The sequence below is a fragment of the Crocuta crocuta genome, unplaced genomic scaffold (genome assembly GCF_008692635.1).
Source record: "Crocuta crocuta isolate KB4526 unplaced genomic scaffold, BGI_CrCroc_1.0 scaffold19, whole genome shotgun sequence".
NCBI lineage: Eukaryota > Metazoa > Chordata > Mammalia > Carnivora > Hyaenidae > Crocuta > Crocuta crocuta.
In genome coordinates this window covers 1,266,176-1,281,511 of record NW_027551565.1, presented here as the reverse complement: position 1 = coordinate 1,281,511, position 15,336 = coordinate 1,266,176, and the positions used below count along the sequence as shown (strand labels likewise).

Genomic DNA, 15,336 nt, shown 5'->3' with positions numbered 1-15,336 from the left:
CTTATCTATGAAAAAAAAACATTGTTTTTGTTACATTTGCACCATTGCCACAAATAAATTAACTAAACATATTCAAACCCCTGATCAACTTAGCCACACATAGTTTTGTCAGAGAATACATTTAAAAAATGTAAGTTTAGTTAGGTGGGGCGAAAAAGCACACACTTTCTATTCTCCTATTCTAAGAAAACATTTCCTCAAAGACGTCTGTTTAAAACCAAAAGAATACTACAAATAGCCCCCTCCAATTTACAACATAGACAAATAAACAGGTCAGGGTCCAAAAGATTAGGATACACAAGAAAACAAGATGCGTGGCAGTTTTTGGGTATGCATTGTCCCAGAATGAAGAACTGTGGAACTCCAAGACACTGGACCAACAGATTCCTTGAGAGTCTGTCTAAGAAACTGAGTGTATGCATTTAGGTACAGACATACAGACACATACGTGTGCTCACCACGACCCGAAAACTTAAATTCTCTAGTTTTTCTTTTTTTTTTGTTTTCTTTTTTGAATCCTTGCTGGGATATGTGAAAAGTTAAAAGCCTTGCTTTTGAATCTTGAAGCAAAAAGAAAACAAATACTAAGATATTCTTTTCAAAATTTTCAAGGGGAAGAAAAATGGATTCAGATGACTTAGGCCACGCCCTATTCTTATCACCTTCTTGTTTTAGTCACCTTCTGAAGTTAACACTGAAAACCACAGCCAAACTGTTCACATAATGTGAAAATGGTCACACACTCTTCCTGCATTGTGGCTAGACCATCCCACACTCCACAGTTCAACAGTCTGATGTAAGTGGTCTATGCCCTCTTCAGCTATCAATTTCAATCAAGATTATTCTGTGATTTTATGGTAGGCAGCACTCTAAAATGTATGGCATGGGTCTGTGTCCCTAAATATCTAGATGGCTCTTGATGTAGCACTCGTTTAGAGTTTTGACTGGTTAGTTGGTTTTCAAAGTGTGGTCCCTGAAACAGCAATATTAGCATCAAGTGGAAACTTGTTAGAAATGAAAATTACGGTATCATATTGAAACATACCAAATAAGAAACTAGAAAAAAAAGCCCAGCAGAACCTGTTTAACCTCCAGGTGATTCTAATATACAGTCAAGTTTAAGAACCTCTGGACTGGATGGATAGTCCTAGAGCCTTCTCAAACCATCATAATCCATAGTTATTAAATATAATTTCTGGACTAGCACCACGTTCAATCAAATGCACTCAATTACTCCTAGTAGTCTGAGTTCAATAGCATAATAAAAACTACCACATTCTGTTAGTATTTAAAAATTTGCTACATTTTCACAAGGACTACTTTCATATTATCAAGATTTTCCCAATTAAGTAGACAGTGTGATAAATGTCAAGTATCATTTTAACTGACAGTGGTGATCTCTAAATTAAATCTTTGTTTTATAAGTGCGTGGCTTATTCCAGCTATTGTAAAAATGAATATACGCTTTTGTGATAGTGAAGGTCCAGGCATTTTGCCTCTATTTCTCAAGACCAGCTACTACAAGCAGTTTTCTCTCACTTTCCCAATCTACCTGTGAGGAATACTGAACTGTAACTCAAAAGGCAAACTGATATGCTGGTGAAAACACTTATGAAAATATCAGAGCAGGTCAAAGAAAAGAAGCAATTTAAGGTCCCCTCCTACAGGAAAGGTTAAAAGTACAAAGCCTCATAGATTTAAAGAATTCTAACCCCAAACTGATCTGATCCTAAAATGCTGACTCAGTGAAGTCTCTTTCTACAGTTAACAACATGGAAAATTGTTTTACTTAATAACTGTTAACTCCCAAACATGACAACGTTAGACTTCGATGTTACCTTCAGTTTGTCTGAGGCTATTACCAATGAAGGGCAAAAATGATACTTTGAAATGACATAAAGCTTGGATGAAAGGGACCAAAAGGAAAAGCTGCTAAAAAAACAGCAGGGGTCAAGTTTAAAAAGTTAACTTTGGCTCTTCAAGATAAAGGTCCCTTTCTCACCCAGTTTCTCTTGGGCAGGTGATGATGGCCTTACAGCAAACTCCCTCATTTCCTTGAACACTCTCAAGGCAACCCAACTTTTTCATGGAAACAAATGATCTTCTCTTTTCACACCATACTACTACATGAGGTTCTTGGTAGCCAAATAAACCTACGTATTTTTTAAAGCAATGCCCCCGACGTCTCCCAATTTTGTCAAGAAAATAATGGAAGAAGCTACAAAACTCAGAACTACTTTTCTGCTCCAGGCACACACAAAATTGCTTCCATTGAGATTCCAAAAAGCATTTATTTTACAGTACTCAGTAAAAGCATACTAAAATCTTCTGCCCTGGCATTTCAGACCTAAAAAGAATTTAGTCATGTAAGTGACTAAATCCTGAGTGAAGATGATTAATGCACCCAGCAAACTAATTCATTTCCAAACTTCCATGTTCAAATATTCCCTTTCAGGAGTACATACCTGTCTTAGTTAGTTAGATATTTGGTGGCACTTTAAGTCAAAAGGCTAAAAACGAAACAAAACAAAAAAACAACAAAAAAGCCCAAACATAAGAAACAGTCACCAAATACCTTTTTAAAAAATCCTTCACACAGTACTTGGTATATGTCTTCTGAATTTTCAACACTTTAGATTTACCGAAGAACCAAATTTACTCAAATGCAAGACTTAATATGTGCAATACATAAATTTGAGTTGCTTCCCTTAATTTCTCTATTTACATTATACATACTGCCTTCAAACTGAGTTTGATTCTAAATTTATGGGAGATCAAGAATGAAAAAAAAAAAAAAAAAAGGCCATAGGACCATCACAGGCACTCTCTATTCCTCTTCCACTCTGGAAGAGTGAGTGAGAGGTCCCCTAGGCAACGGACACATTTTAAGGCAAGATGTAATACAGCTTTATAAATGCCTGCGGCCTGGAACTTCTTTTGGCTTCCCCAACAATATAAATTTCCTTGTTAAAAGACCCTTCAGAAGACTTCAGCTACACTTCACACACTGAAGGTGTGTCACGTGCTCTTGATATATATAGTCCTATATCTTTTATTCTTTAGAAGTTATATTAGTAAAGCAGCTCGTAAGTAAAACAAAATCGAGAAAGCAGCTCACACTGCCTCCTACTGTTAGAAAGAAAATTTCACCAGGTCAAAATGGTCCACAAATTGCAGTTTAATGAGTAAGGGGTTTGTCTTAGTTCTTTTCTTTCTCTTCTTTTTTAATCTACTGATCTACTTTCAAATCAAAACCTTAAGTGTTGAGATACTGTCTACAACCCATACAAATGTACTACAGAAAACACTACTGGGTATGGCTTCAGAATTGGAAGTCCTCATCCTCAAACATGTTTTTGACTTGGTATGTTGATACCATCATACAAAACATTTAAAAAATGGAGAAGGAGAAGCAGCAGCAGCTGCAGAGGAGAAGAAAGAAAGAAAAGTTAAAAGTGCCACCCTGCCTGGTCAGGTGGATGGTGACTTCACCAAATCAAAGGCAGTATTCTCCCCTTCCTACTACAGTGAGGTAAACTGCACCATGTCAGCAGAACAGATTCAATATCCTGCTTAGATTGTAGTACATGGTAATGGCCCTACCCCCAGGGGTTCCTAGACCTTCATGATTTTTTCCCTATTTAAGGAGCTAGGAATAATGTCACCCAACTTGTCACTGAGATACTCCCGTGGGGGGCATCATGCACCTGCCCCTATCCACCTCGGCCACAATCCTCTATTCAACCACTGAATGTGAAACACAGAAACACAAACAATAGTTTTGGATTTGTTTCTTTAGAAATGACATTTGTATTAAAAGTCTTAAAACGAAGAGACAATGATTAAACGCCGTGTCTGGAATTAAAAATTACAATTAGAATTCTCTTGGTACATCACAACAGTAAAATTTTGCTCTTTGCTTCTGGAGGAACACCCTTACAGATAACCAAAAAAAAAATTTTTTTTAAATAATATAAAAGGGGAGCTAAATACCTGAACATTTGGACAAAATGAAGCAAAATTAAAAAAAGAAAGAAAGAAAAAAAGCCATTGCAAGACATGGAAATTACATTTTAAAGGCTGGAAATAATAAAATTCACCAAACAACAGGCCCTATTGTCCTGGCTCCTTCAGGAAGATTACAGAAAGGAAACTGGGAAGTGGTTTGGGGAATAGCAGATTCTGGGACATGGTGGGGAGTTCACAGGTTGGCACCGGCTGGAACAGCTGAGTTTTGAAGGCACTCTGCAGACACAGGGGTGCTGGGGGCCCTGAATCACATTTTTGAAGTCTTTGTACTGTATTTTAAAGAGCTAGTCATCAAAACCTGTCACTGCCAACCAAAAAGAACAAAAGGCTAAACTTAAACACACACACACGCGCGCGCGCGCACACACACACACACTAGTACACACAAAAATGTGCAGATCTGTAACATTTTTTTTCACAGCTGATTAAAAAAAAAATACTACCGTTCTCCCCCCGACTCCCCTTTGATACAGTAGGTAAACAAAATAGATTTTTTTTTTCCACAAATATCAGCAGACACTTTCTGGCACCCCACACTGTATTGGCATCAGTGTTTACAGTCCCAGTTCAGATGTGCATACTTCAGATTGGATACACTGTAACAAGAATCCAACTTTGCATAGACATCCTTAGAATCACAATCAGTCACAGGGCTGCCCTTCCAAGCTGGCAGAAAAGGAATCCGATCTTAATTTCCAGCTACTCCTGGAAAACAAGGAAAAAAACCCCAAAAGTTTCTTCCCTTCCTCCTGCTCCTTCATTTGGTTCTCCCGCACTTCCTTCCATGAATTTAAAACTTGGAACTAGAAAAGGGTTGTTGGGGGGGAAAAAAAAATCCCCCCCCTTCCACCTTCTCTCCGTTCTCTTCCTCCCCACCCCATTTTTTTTTTTTTCCAGGCTGAAACTTTCGCTCGCCGGTGTCAAGCTGCCAATACAGCGCCCTAACGGCTATTTAAACGGGGGAAATATGCGTCAACCAAAATCAATGAGAAACGTACATGCTGCCAAGAGCCACATTTCCACCGGGTCTCGGATGGTGAGGACGGGCCGCCCCTTCGGACGCGGGGCGGAGGCAGGGGACGCCGGCCGTGGAGGCCAGCCGGGCTCGCGGGACACCCCGGCCGATGCAAAGTCGTCTCCAATCTCAAAGCAAGAAGAGGAATCACATTTAGAGTCGGGTGCGTCGGGCTTTTGTGCGCAGAGCGCGGCCGGCGCGCGGCAGCCGCGGGCGCCTCAGAGGATCACGCAGGCCGAGCAGCAGCCCTCGTCGCCGTTGGGCTGCGCCGCGTAGTTCATCTGCCGCACGATCTCGGCGAACAGCTCGTCCACCGAGGCTTTGTTTTTGGCCGACGTCTCCATGAAGGGGCAGCTCCACTCCTCGGCCAGGGCCTTGCCCTCGCCGTACGACACCTCCCGCTCGCCCTCCAGGTCCACCTTGTTGCCCACCAGGATCATGGGCACACGCTCGTACCGCTTCACGCGGATGATCTGGTCCCGCATGGGCTTGATGTCCTGGAAGCTCTGCTGGTTGACGAGGCTGTAGACGAGAATGAAGCCCTGGCCATTCTTGATGTACAGGTCCCGCATGGACGCGAACTGCTCCGTGCCCGCCGTGTCCAGGATCTCCAGCACCGACGGCGACGAGTCCACCTCAATCTCCTTGCGGTAGAAGTCCTCGATGGTGGGGTCGTACTTCTCGATGAAGGAGCCCGTCACGAACTGCACGGTGAGCGCGGACTTGCCCACGCCGNGTCGGGGCTGCGGGCCGGGGGGGGCAGCCTGGGCTTGGCGGCGGGACGTCTCCTCTTCCTCAGCTCCGCAGGAAAGACCTCGGAGAGAGTGGCTTGGGAGCGCAGGGCTCACGGTTCAGCACACGGGGGGCCGGCGACCGGCCGNCTCGGGTCAGGGAGCTGGATGAGAAATGTGCGGGAGTGTGTGGGCGTCGGAGGGGGTGCTGGGGAAGCTCAGGTGAGAAGACGAAAGCGTGGGAGGGTAGGTGCGTGCGTAAGGGCGGCGGCTCTGCGAGAGGCGTGTGGGCGCTGGGGGCCGCTCCGGGACCAGGGTGCTCTGCGCTCTTCCGCGCTCCCGTTATCAGAAGCTCATGGACTGCACGCTCCGAGGCCCCAGAGGGTGTGCGTCTCCGGGCCGGAAACCCAAAGGGCATTTGGGTGCGAGAGCGAAGGGCGGAGCACCTTCCTCCACCCAAGGCGCAGCTTTTTCTAAACCCTTCGCTCCCGAAGCGCCACTCGGCCTTCATCTGGCCACCCCTCCTGAGCTTCATCTCCCGGACAAGGAAAACAGGAACTCTCCGCTGGAAGTACTGTCCCGACTGGGAAGGGATACGCCTCCCGCGACCCGAGCCCCTGCCGGCCGGGACTGGGCGGGTCCCACCCACGTTCTCCCTCGGCTGGGGCGGAAACCCGGAGGTCGGACCGAAGCCCGATCCCCAAAGTCGTGGCGGCGCCCGCAGCCAGTCAGGGCATGCTCAGTGGGCAGAACAGGTTTTCGGGCTTAGAAATAGGAAGCTTTTACACCACACACCCACACTCCAGCTCAAATTACCTCTCCCAGACTCGGGACCCGCTGGTTCCGGGGCGCAAATCTCACACCCCTAGCTGTTCCTCCATTGGCTACCGCCAAGGTTTTACCAGTTTGGGTTGCTTCATTGGCTAAAAAGTAGTCTAGGCTAGTGATTGGTTATTTATAGAGATCGAGTTGAGAGGCGGAGGCACAGCTGTTCTTTCTCTGCTGCTCCCCCGCCCCCTTCCTCCCACTTCCCCAACCTAGTCGTTTTGAAGCTCCGAGTGAAAAAATAAGAGGAATTTAGGCGGAGAGCTCCGAGCTAAATATAGTTCTTTGTTGGTGTTTTCGGGAGTCTGACTTCTCGATGCCCAGTCACGACTGGCCCTTAAAGGGAACAGAGAGGTCTGGTTACAGTTCTCGGTGCACAAGCAGCAGCAAAGTTTGCATGGGTTTTGCAGGGAGGGATGTGGGGGGCCTCGGGTGTGGAAACGGGCCACGTTGAGTTCGTGTCACCGGGAGGGGTGGGGCAGTGCCCGGGCTTGCCCGTGTAAAACATCTTCGTTTGGGGCGGGCGGTCTGTAAACCTGGCTGCGCTCGCACTCACGGGAGGTGCGACGGAGATGTCTCGACTTGCTCTGAGTCTCCCTGTTTCCTCGCGGAGGAGAGATGTCAAGACCTGTCAAAAGACTCGGCGAAGTTTGCGTGAGCGCCAAAGTGAGGCGGGGAGGAGGGGACTGAGCTGCGTCAACCCCCGCTCCGTGTCCTGCTTTTTTTTTTTTTTTTTAAATCCGCTGCTACTTCTTACTGGTTGAACCTTGCGCATCAGACTGACGGAGAGGCTGTGTGCTAAGGTTTGGGATCAGTTCCTTAGTCCGCCGTGACTCAAGGCCACGTTTCCGAGTTAACCTTCCCCGAGCTCCTTGGCTGTAGCTCACAACGGGCAGCGTCTGCAGCGTGAAGTCCCCCGCCTCCCCACCCAGCGGGACGTGGGCGGCAGCCTAGGCTTTGGGTGGGGTGGGTGGTGCCCGCACCGTCCCCTGGCCCCACTGTTTAATTTAGTGGAGAGCACGGTTTAACCTTGATAATCAAAGAGCCTGGATGCAACTGTGCTTATGGAATTCTCCAGAAAAACCTCTCGGAGGCCCATTCACCTAATGCAGCCGAAGAGAACCCCCGCAACGTTTACCTAGCATTTAACGTCTGCCCAAGGTTTTACAGGTCTGGTATACTCCACATGATAATAATAATTAGATTTATTGTAAAGACAGGAAACTGAGGTCGTAGGATGTTCGGTAACTTGCCTGCAATTTCATGGCTAGTGAGTGGCCAAGCTAGATTCCCAAGCCAGGTGTGCAGCTGCAGAACCCTGGTTTGTAACTACCAGGCCTTACGACCTTCTCACAAGAGAGATCTCGGAGTTTACCCTTTCTTAGGTTCAGTCTTCAGGTAGTGGGATCAGACTGTCCTGTAAACTCAAGCAAGAGGGACCTCTGCCCAAAGCCCTGTGGTTCTCTGGGAATAGCCCCTCCCCCGGGGTCGAGTCTAAACCCTCCTCTAGACCATGCTCCAGGGAGTCTGAATTCTGGAATCCTCTGGCCAAATAGTACCAAACCCTCCTCTATGACTTGCTTGGGCCTTGGAACCCAGCCTTGTATCCAGGAATGGCTCCTTGTTTGGGTGTGGACAAGGTTGGCCGTGTGGGCGGAGGTGTGCACTCCCAGGCACTTTGAGCCCTTACCAGGTGCAGGAAGAGAGCTCAGTGGAGTCAGCTTGCCTTCCCTGTCACTTTCCGGCCTCTTCCCTGGAAGAGTTCAGGAGTTCTTGATTCACACCTGGCCATCCAGGTCCTTGTGAGGAGGTGTTTGTCAGGGTGAGAGGAGAGATTAGATTTTGTTCACAGTTCGTTATCTTGATTTATAACTTAAATACGTAGATTAAATGCTATGTGGGCCTCTCTTTGCCCTCTTGCCCACAAACACTAGGAGTGGTTCTGAGCATGATACAGTAGAAAATGCTTTCTCCACAGCTGAGGTCTAATCTCAAGAATTGGTTATCAATTATTACCTGAGATTTTGGGCAGATCCCTTGAGCTCTACTGACTTTAGTTTCCCTATCTATAAAATGATGATAATAAAGTTTGCCCTACTCGCCTAGCTACACACAGAACCTTGGAGAGAACAAATGACCAGCTCCTTCGTTTTGCGTCAGAGAGAACTGGGTAGAATGAGAACACTGGTGTCCTGGCAGCTCTTTACATGGTACCAGGCTGTCCTCAGGGAGAATAATTAACAGATAATGGATGGAAACACGTTTTTAAAGCTGCAGTGTCCCAGAAATCCATGGCAATTACTACCCTGCCCCAGGTAGCCTGACAGCCGCATCTAGAAGAATCCAGAAGACACCATCCTCAGGACTTCGGGTAGTGTTGTGGATGGGTATTATTGAATCTTGGAGGCCCCTGCAGTACCAGAAAAGTGCCGCAATTCGAATACTTTCTGTTACAGATTCCTCAGTGGTGATTTCTATTACATTCACATCATCTCCACAGAAAGATTTGCACTAGGGCTTTGGGATTCAAAATGAAGTAAGGAAATTGCTGATGCACAAATTTTTAAGGCTGGTCACTTCCTCCTAGGAAATCTGTTCAGGGTCTTGACCTCACTTATGGCATGAATCATTATCTGTCTTGTACCATAGTTATTTACATGTTTGTGTCTTGTCACCCAGCACCATGTGAATTCCTTGAGGCAGAGTCCGTATCTGGCTTATCTTTGGAGCCACCTCTGTCCGTCATAACACCTAATACAGTGCCTCTTTAGGAGGCCCTTAGTAAATATTTATTGATGAATATATGAATTACATTTTATTCCTTTTCCCAACTCCACTTGTAGTAAAAGATGATATTAATCTTTGGTGAGATGTAATGCTTCCTGGATCCTCAGAAAAATGTAATGTTTCAGTCTCTCTGAGTCATAACAATGACTTTTTAAAATTTTTTAAAGTGTTTGTTTATTTTTGAGAGAGACAGAGTGTGAATGTAGGAGGGGCAGAGAGAAAGGGAGACACAGAATCTGAAGCAGGCTCCAGATGCTGAGCTGTTAGCACAGAGCCCAATGTGGGGCTCGAACTCACCACTGCAAGATCACGACCTGAGCCAAAGTTGGATGCTCAACCAATTGAGTCACCCAGGAGCTGCTCACAGTGAGTTTTAAGATGAGCAGAGTCTAACCTTATCTGGATGCACTAAGCCAGTGCTGTCTTGGAGAAGGATACCAAGTGTCCAATGGATAAACTCTTTCTCTGAAGAAGACTTGATTTTGCACATAATGTGAAAAGGCATTTCTAGAAAAAAAATCTAATGTAAAAGTTGCTAGGTAAGGACTGCTTAACCATTGATACCGTATGTTGCATAAACAAGGGTGCCATTCCTTGGCCTTTGCTCACACAGCGGGACTGCTCAGCTTCTGTGACACTGAGGTTGGGCCTTCAAAGAATTAGATGGTTACTTAGAATATGAATCTTCTAAGTCCTCAAGAACATAAGTGCATACCTGACCTCTACATAGAAAGTAGAGGTTTATTTCATCATGTTTGTAGTTTTAGCTGATGCCATCTATAGGTAAGCATTTTAACTAGTGTTTTTTTCCCCCTGGAGTTTTTAAAGTTTCGTTTTGTATGGTCACCTTTCAGTTTTTCATTCGAAAGGAGACCACCAGTAAAGATGGAGAGCTTGAAATGCAAGCAATAGGATGTCCACTGAATGGAAGTTTCTGAGGAGAGAACAGAGGAGGAGTCTGAGGACCCTAGTGGGAATTCTGGACCCTTCCTTTCTCTCCAACAGGCAGGAAAAACCAAGAGACCTGAACTGGAGTTGAGAGGGTGAACAGTTGAGATAGTTCAAGCTACAAACAGCCTTCACTCCATAAATAAAAATGGCAAGGCACCTGCTGAAAGGAGGTAGGTCAGGTGTGGGTTTGGGAATCAGAGTAGAAACGAAACTGTTTTTAACAGTGACTGTGCAGCACACAGCATGAAGTTGCTAAGCTGCTAAATTTGGGTTACATGAATTTGTGAAGATGCCAGTTGGGCTTTTTTTTTTTTTTTTAAGAACTTAATAACTCCTCTTAATTCTGTCTAATCGGGTTCTGTTAAAATTCCTGAGGGCTTTGTATGAACACATACAAATAAATAATTATAAAATCAGCTGTGTATCTCCCATATGCCAACCTCAGTGAAAATACACCAACCACTGACTTATGTGATTAAAAGTTTGATTACTAATGGGAAATTAAATGAACTCAATAAAACTGTCTTACCTATGTAGTCTCTTGAGTTTTTCTTTCTACTGCATGCTAAATTAAAATCAAACCTTGAGTACCTAAGCTCAGAGAATGAGCCATTTTGAGTAGTGGAATATTTGTATAGAAAGTATTATACTTGTATAGGCTGTTCTGTCACATAAGAAAAAGTTATATTATTTTCATAGATAAGTAGTATGTACATATATATTCACATACAATGATTTTGGAATCTATAAAAGAGCAAAAGGAATACAGTAAAAATAACAAATTACTGCCCCCCAACCCCTCATGTTTTATTATAGTTTTCTTGTCTTTTATTATAGAATTATTTAAAATGTGGAAAACGAGTTCTAATTTTCTCATGGCTATTTTAACTTACAGCTCAATGTAGGCTTCAGATGTTCTATAGACAAGAAATAAAAAGTTGAATGAGACAAATATCGTAAGTACTTATTTATCAAAGAATTCTCTTTTACTTATTGAGTTTTGATGGAAGTTTTGTGTCTCCTCTGTTAAAGTTGTCTAGGAAGTCGTTTTCTTAAGCAAGTCCCTGAGGACAGCCTGGATTGGGGTTATATGCCTATTTGTACAGAAGGTGGGATGAAGCATGTTCAGATTCATGACCTCTGGGCAGCAGAACACAGCAGCCTGTGTGCACAATTAACTAGTGAATCAAGGGCTTCAGCTGTATTCTCCCAAATGGTTTTGTCCCTATCCAGAAATGATCTTCCTCTTTGTGGCAAACAGTGCCCTTTGATGTGTCAGCACCATTCAAAGCCTGCAGTGACTTCTGCATCATTAACACATTTATGCTTTCTTTGTCACTTTGCACCCAGGCTCCCATCTTGCCCTAAGTTTTCCCTGGGGCTTGTTAAGAAATCTGCCCCTCACTTTCCATATCCCCTACTGTGTTTGGGAACGGAATTATTGTCAAGGCTGCAAACTCTTTATCAGGATAAAGAAAAAAAAAAGATACTTTTGCTGACATGGTTTTGGGCTGAAATTTTCTCTAAACTGTTCTCAGTGTTTGATTTGAATAGAATACCAGGCATAAGCAACATTTAAAATTGTGTATTCATTGTAATAATGGAATGGGAATTTCTGAAAATTACATGTCTGATAAATCGACTTTCTCATTAAACCTCCTATGTGGTAAAATGCCCTGTCTTGAATGAGACATTTTGTATAGGCTGACCCAGAGACTTAATATTGGGTGGCTGAAAGATAGAAATAACGTTCACAGATACCACTGTATTTCCTCTGGGTAAGCTGCATAATTTTGTAAAAGAGAATAGTTTTCTTATCCTTGGTAAGCCTGTGGTTCTGCAAAGATCCTTCATTACATGTAAATTAAAATGGTGTGAAGAGGTTGGGTTGCGCAAGCAAGACTCTCTTTGACTTTCCAAGTGTTACTTGTGCTCTGTACGCAACAGGTGACCTCTAGGATGCTTTGGGAGGGAGCTATGTAACTTCCCAAATATTAAATAGTCTATTTTTATTCTGGTTAATTCAGACACACTTTTATTAGTGTACAAAGCTACAAGTTAAATTAGACCAACTATATGTGACTTTAATGTTTCAAGAATTACAGCTTGAGCCTAAAGTGTGTGCAAGCCAGGGGAGGAAGGTCCAGGAGAGAAAATCAAGCCGGTGAACACACTATTCTGAAAAGGAGCAAGGTGCCATTTAAGAAGTAAGAGAAGAGATGGTTGAAGCTCATAAATACGATTCAAGGACAGCAGACATCACCAGAGAGAAAGGGAGATGTCTGGGCAGTATAATGGCTACGTCTCAGATTACCTTTTGGGATTGCCCTGATGAAACTCCCTAGGGGAAGGTGACTGCAATGGAGTAGCAAAGTATCTGGACCACTGAGGTAGTAAGGTGTCAGCAGCATTTGGCCCACAGCTTCTGCAAAATTCGATGCCAGGGCCTGTAGCTGGGGTGGCTGCAGCAGCTGCAGAGGGTCCTGGGATGGACCTCTATAGCAGTACATATCCTCAGTGGACACCAGCAGAACAAACAGTCACTTTGGGCATTGGCAGCTTTAGCAAAGACCGCAATATAGTGATCTGACACAGAAGCAAAGGAAATGATCCAACCCATAGAGCAGTCAGGGAAAGGGCATGAGAGACACCCCTAGAAGGTTATAGGCCTAACTGCAAAGAATTAACTTCCCACACTGTTGTTAGACTCTGAGGAAAAATAATAATTATAAGATACATCATTGTGGTTGTCTTACCCCTCGGCTGATATAATGTAGGAATTTAGGTTACATGGCAAATTGTTTAGAACTAAGTTTTCTTAACAAGCCACAAAACTTTTCTAACACCCCGTCCTTCCCCCAGGATTTGCTGATCTTATTTTTAATGTCTTCTAAAGTTGCTTCACACTGAAAGAATTAGAAATACTTATGACTACACTTAACTGGAAACCCAACGAAGGGATGAGGAGGCTAAACAAATAAAAGTTTATTTCTCACATAACAAGAAGTCTGGAATTGGAGTTCTTCTGGATTTAGTTCAACAGTGCAGTAAGGAGAAATGAGACACAGAGATCAAGTCTGCTTTTGTGGCCGGAAGAAGGTGGAGCTGGGAGGGCGGAGCCAAGGATGCACGAGGAAAACCTATTTTTTTCAAGAAACAAAAGCACCAAGAGATTTCCATTTAAATTTCCTGGGCCAGTACTGCACTGAATGCTCTTTTAGCTGCAAAGGGGCCTGGGAAAATTCCCATATAACGTTTCTACCTTTTACAGTGAAAGGAGACAAGAGAGAAATAGAGAATGGTGTTGGGTAGGTCAGTCCACAGTGTTTACCTCAAACATTAGACTGCTCTTCAGAAACTCAGGATTTTTCAGGCATTTGAATTTGCACATCATTTCTTCATGCCTGTTCAGTAAATTTGGGGCGAGAGATAAGTACAATCCCTTATCTTTTCATTGAAAACCACATTTACAAAGCCTGTGGTTTTCAAATCTGGTTGTGTGTATGATATAACATTTTGGGTAACTCAACTTTACACAAAAATCTGAAAAAAAAATTTAGAGCCCTGATGTTCAACAACTCCTGTAATAGAAAGAGCGTTCGAATTTTAGCCTGACAGACATATTTTCACAGTTTGGCTCAAGTCACTTTCTAGATGTGAAATTGGATGGTTAATATCTACTGTGGCTGGTGGCCCGCTATCCCCGCCTCCTGGCTTTCATGCCCTTGAATAGTCCCCTGGCCCAGTGTTTCAGTGTTGATCCGTATGACCGAGAGACCATGATAAAAGTTCAAAGATCAAGTTATCTTCCAAGATTGAGTTATGAAAGGCTGCAGTTTCTGTCTTGGGTTCTGTCTCTTTCAAATTTCCCAATCTAGAAGAAGTCAGCTGGCACATCTTCAGGACCATCCAGGCAACCCTGTGGAGAGGCCTCTGTGACTAGGAACTGAGGTCTTTACTGCAACAGCTGTGAGTAACTGAGGCCTGCCAGTAACCCAGAGAGTGAACTTGGAAGTTAACATCCTCTTGCATTCAGATGACAGCTACCCCAGCCAGCACCTTGACTCCAACCTCAGGAGAGACCATGAGCCAGAACCATTCAGCTAACGTGCCCCCTTAGTCCAGACCTTCAGAAACTGTGAGATGAAAGTTCCTGATTTTAAGCTGCTAAATTTGGGGGTAATCTGTGGTACAGCTCAAGGTAACTAATGTAACTTTTTAAAATGTTAATGTCATCATCTATAAACTGGAGATATATCTGCCCAGTGCAGTTCCTGCAACATAGAATAATTAAGTTAACAAATATTTATTTGTAGCCATTTTCACATGGTCGCTCTTTCAGAACTCCTTTCTGTTTTTAGATTAGCACAATTTTTAAAACCGCTTCTGCCCTTTGCTTCTCCCTACTGCTAGCGTGGAATATATGTTGTGGAACACAGTTGGCTCTGTGGCAGTGTCCTAGCGCTCTACTGCACCGCGGAGGGTTTTGTTAGTTAGGTCACTTGTGTTTAATAATAAATGTCTTTTCCAGAATGCTAACCTGTAGGATCTGATAAATCTTCTGTAAATAGATCCTGCCTTCTGGTGATTTTAATATCGTTCCAAGAATGCAGGGATATAAGGAATACATGATAAAAGTGCCCACTCACCACACACTCTGCGGAGTCATCCAGCCTTACTTCATTTTGTCCCCTGTCCTTGCCCCTTTGCACTGCTCCATCCATTTCTAATTATGGATGCCAGGATTGTGACTGCTGCCAACTTTGCTACACAGCCTCAGGTCATCTCTGCTATTTTTGCTCTTCCTCTTAAAAAATTACTTTCTTGGGGTGCCTGAGTGTCTCGGTTGCTCAGGCTGCAAACTTGATTTCGGCTCAGGTCATGGTCTCCCGATTTGTGAGATGGAGCCCCGCATAGGGCTCCATGCTGGCAGTGCGTGGAACCTGGTTCTGATTCTCTCCCTCTCTGCCCCTCCCATGATCATGCTTACTCTCTCTC

At 44.0% G+C, this 15,336-nt stretch overlaps 1 protein-coding gene and 1 long non-coding RNA gene across 2 annotated transcripts; one reads left to right on the top strand and one right to left on the bottom strand.

Moving 5' to 3' along the window:
* Nucleotides 1-2,271: 2,271 nt before the first annotated feature.
* On the bottom strand, nt 2,272-5,716 carry RAP2B (RAP2B, member of RAS oncogene family). The gene has a single exon (XM_077750104.1). It carries the CDS (start codon nt 5,614-5,616, stop codon nt 5,263-5,265), a length of 354 nt encoding a protein of 117 aa, XP_077606230.1. The 5' UTR covers nt 5,617-5,716; the 3' UTR covers nt 2,272-5,262.
* A 2,170-nt stretch (nt 5,717-7,886) lies between these two features.
* Nucleotides 7,887-14,305, top strand: LOC144219998 (uncharacterized). The gene is made up of 3 exons (XR_013331579.1): nt 7,887-10,508; nt 11,234-11,294; nt 14,217-14,305. It is a non-coding gene; the product is annotated as an uncharacterized LOC144219998 (long non-coding RNA).
* The last annotated feature ends 1,031 nt before the right edge of the window (nt 14,306-15,336 follow it).

Coding starts and splice junctions, on each gene's coding strand:
- RAP2B (XM_077750104.1), bottom strand. CDS start 5,616: ATGCGGGACCTGTACATCAAGAATGGCCAGGGCTTCATTCTCGTCTAC.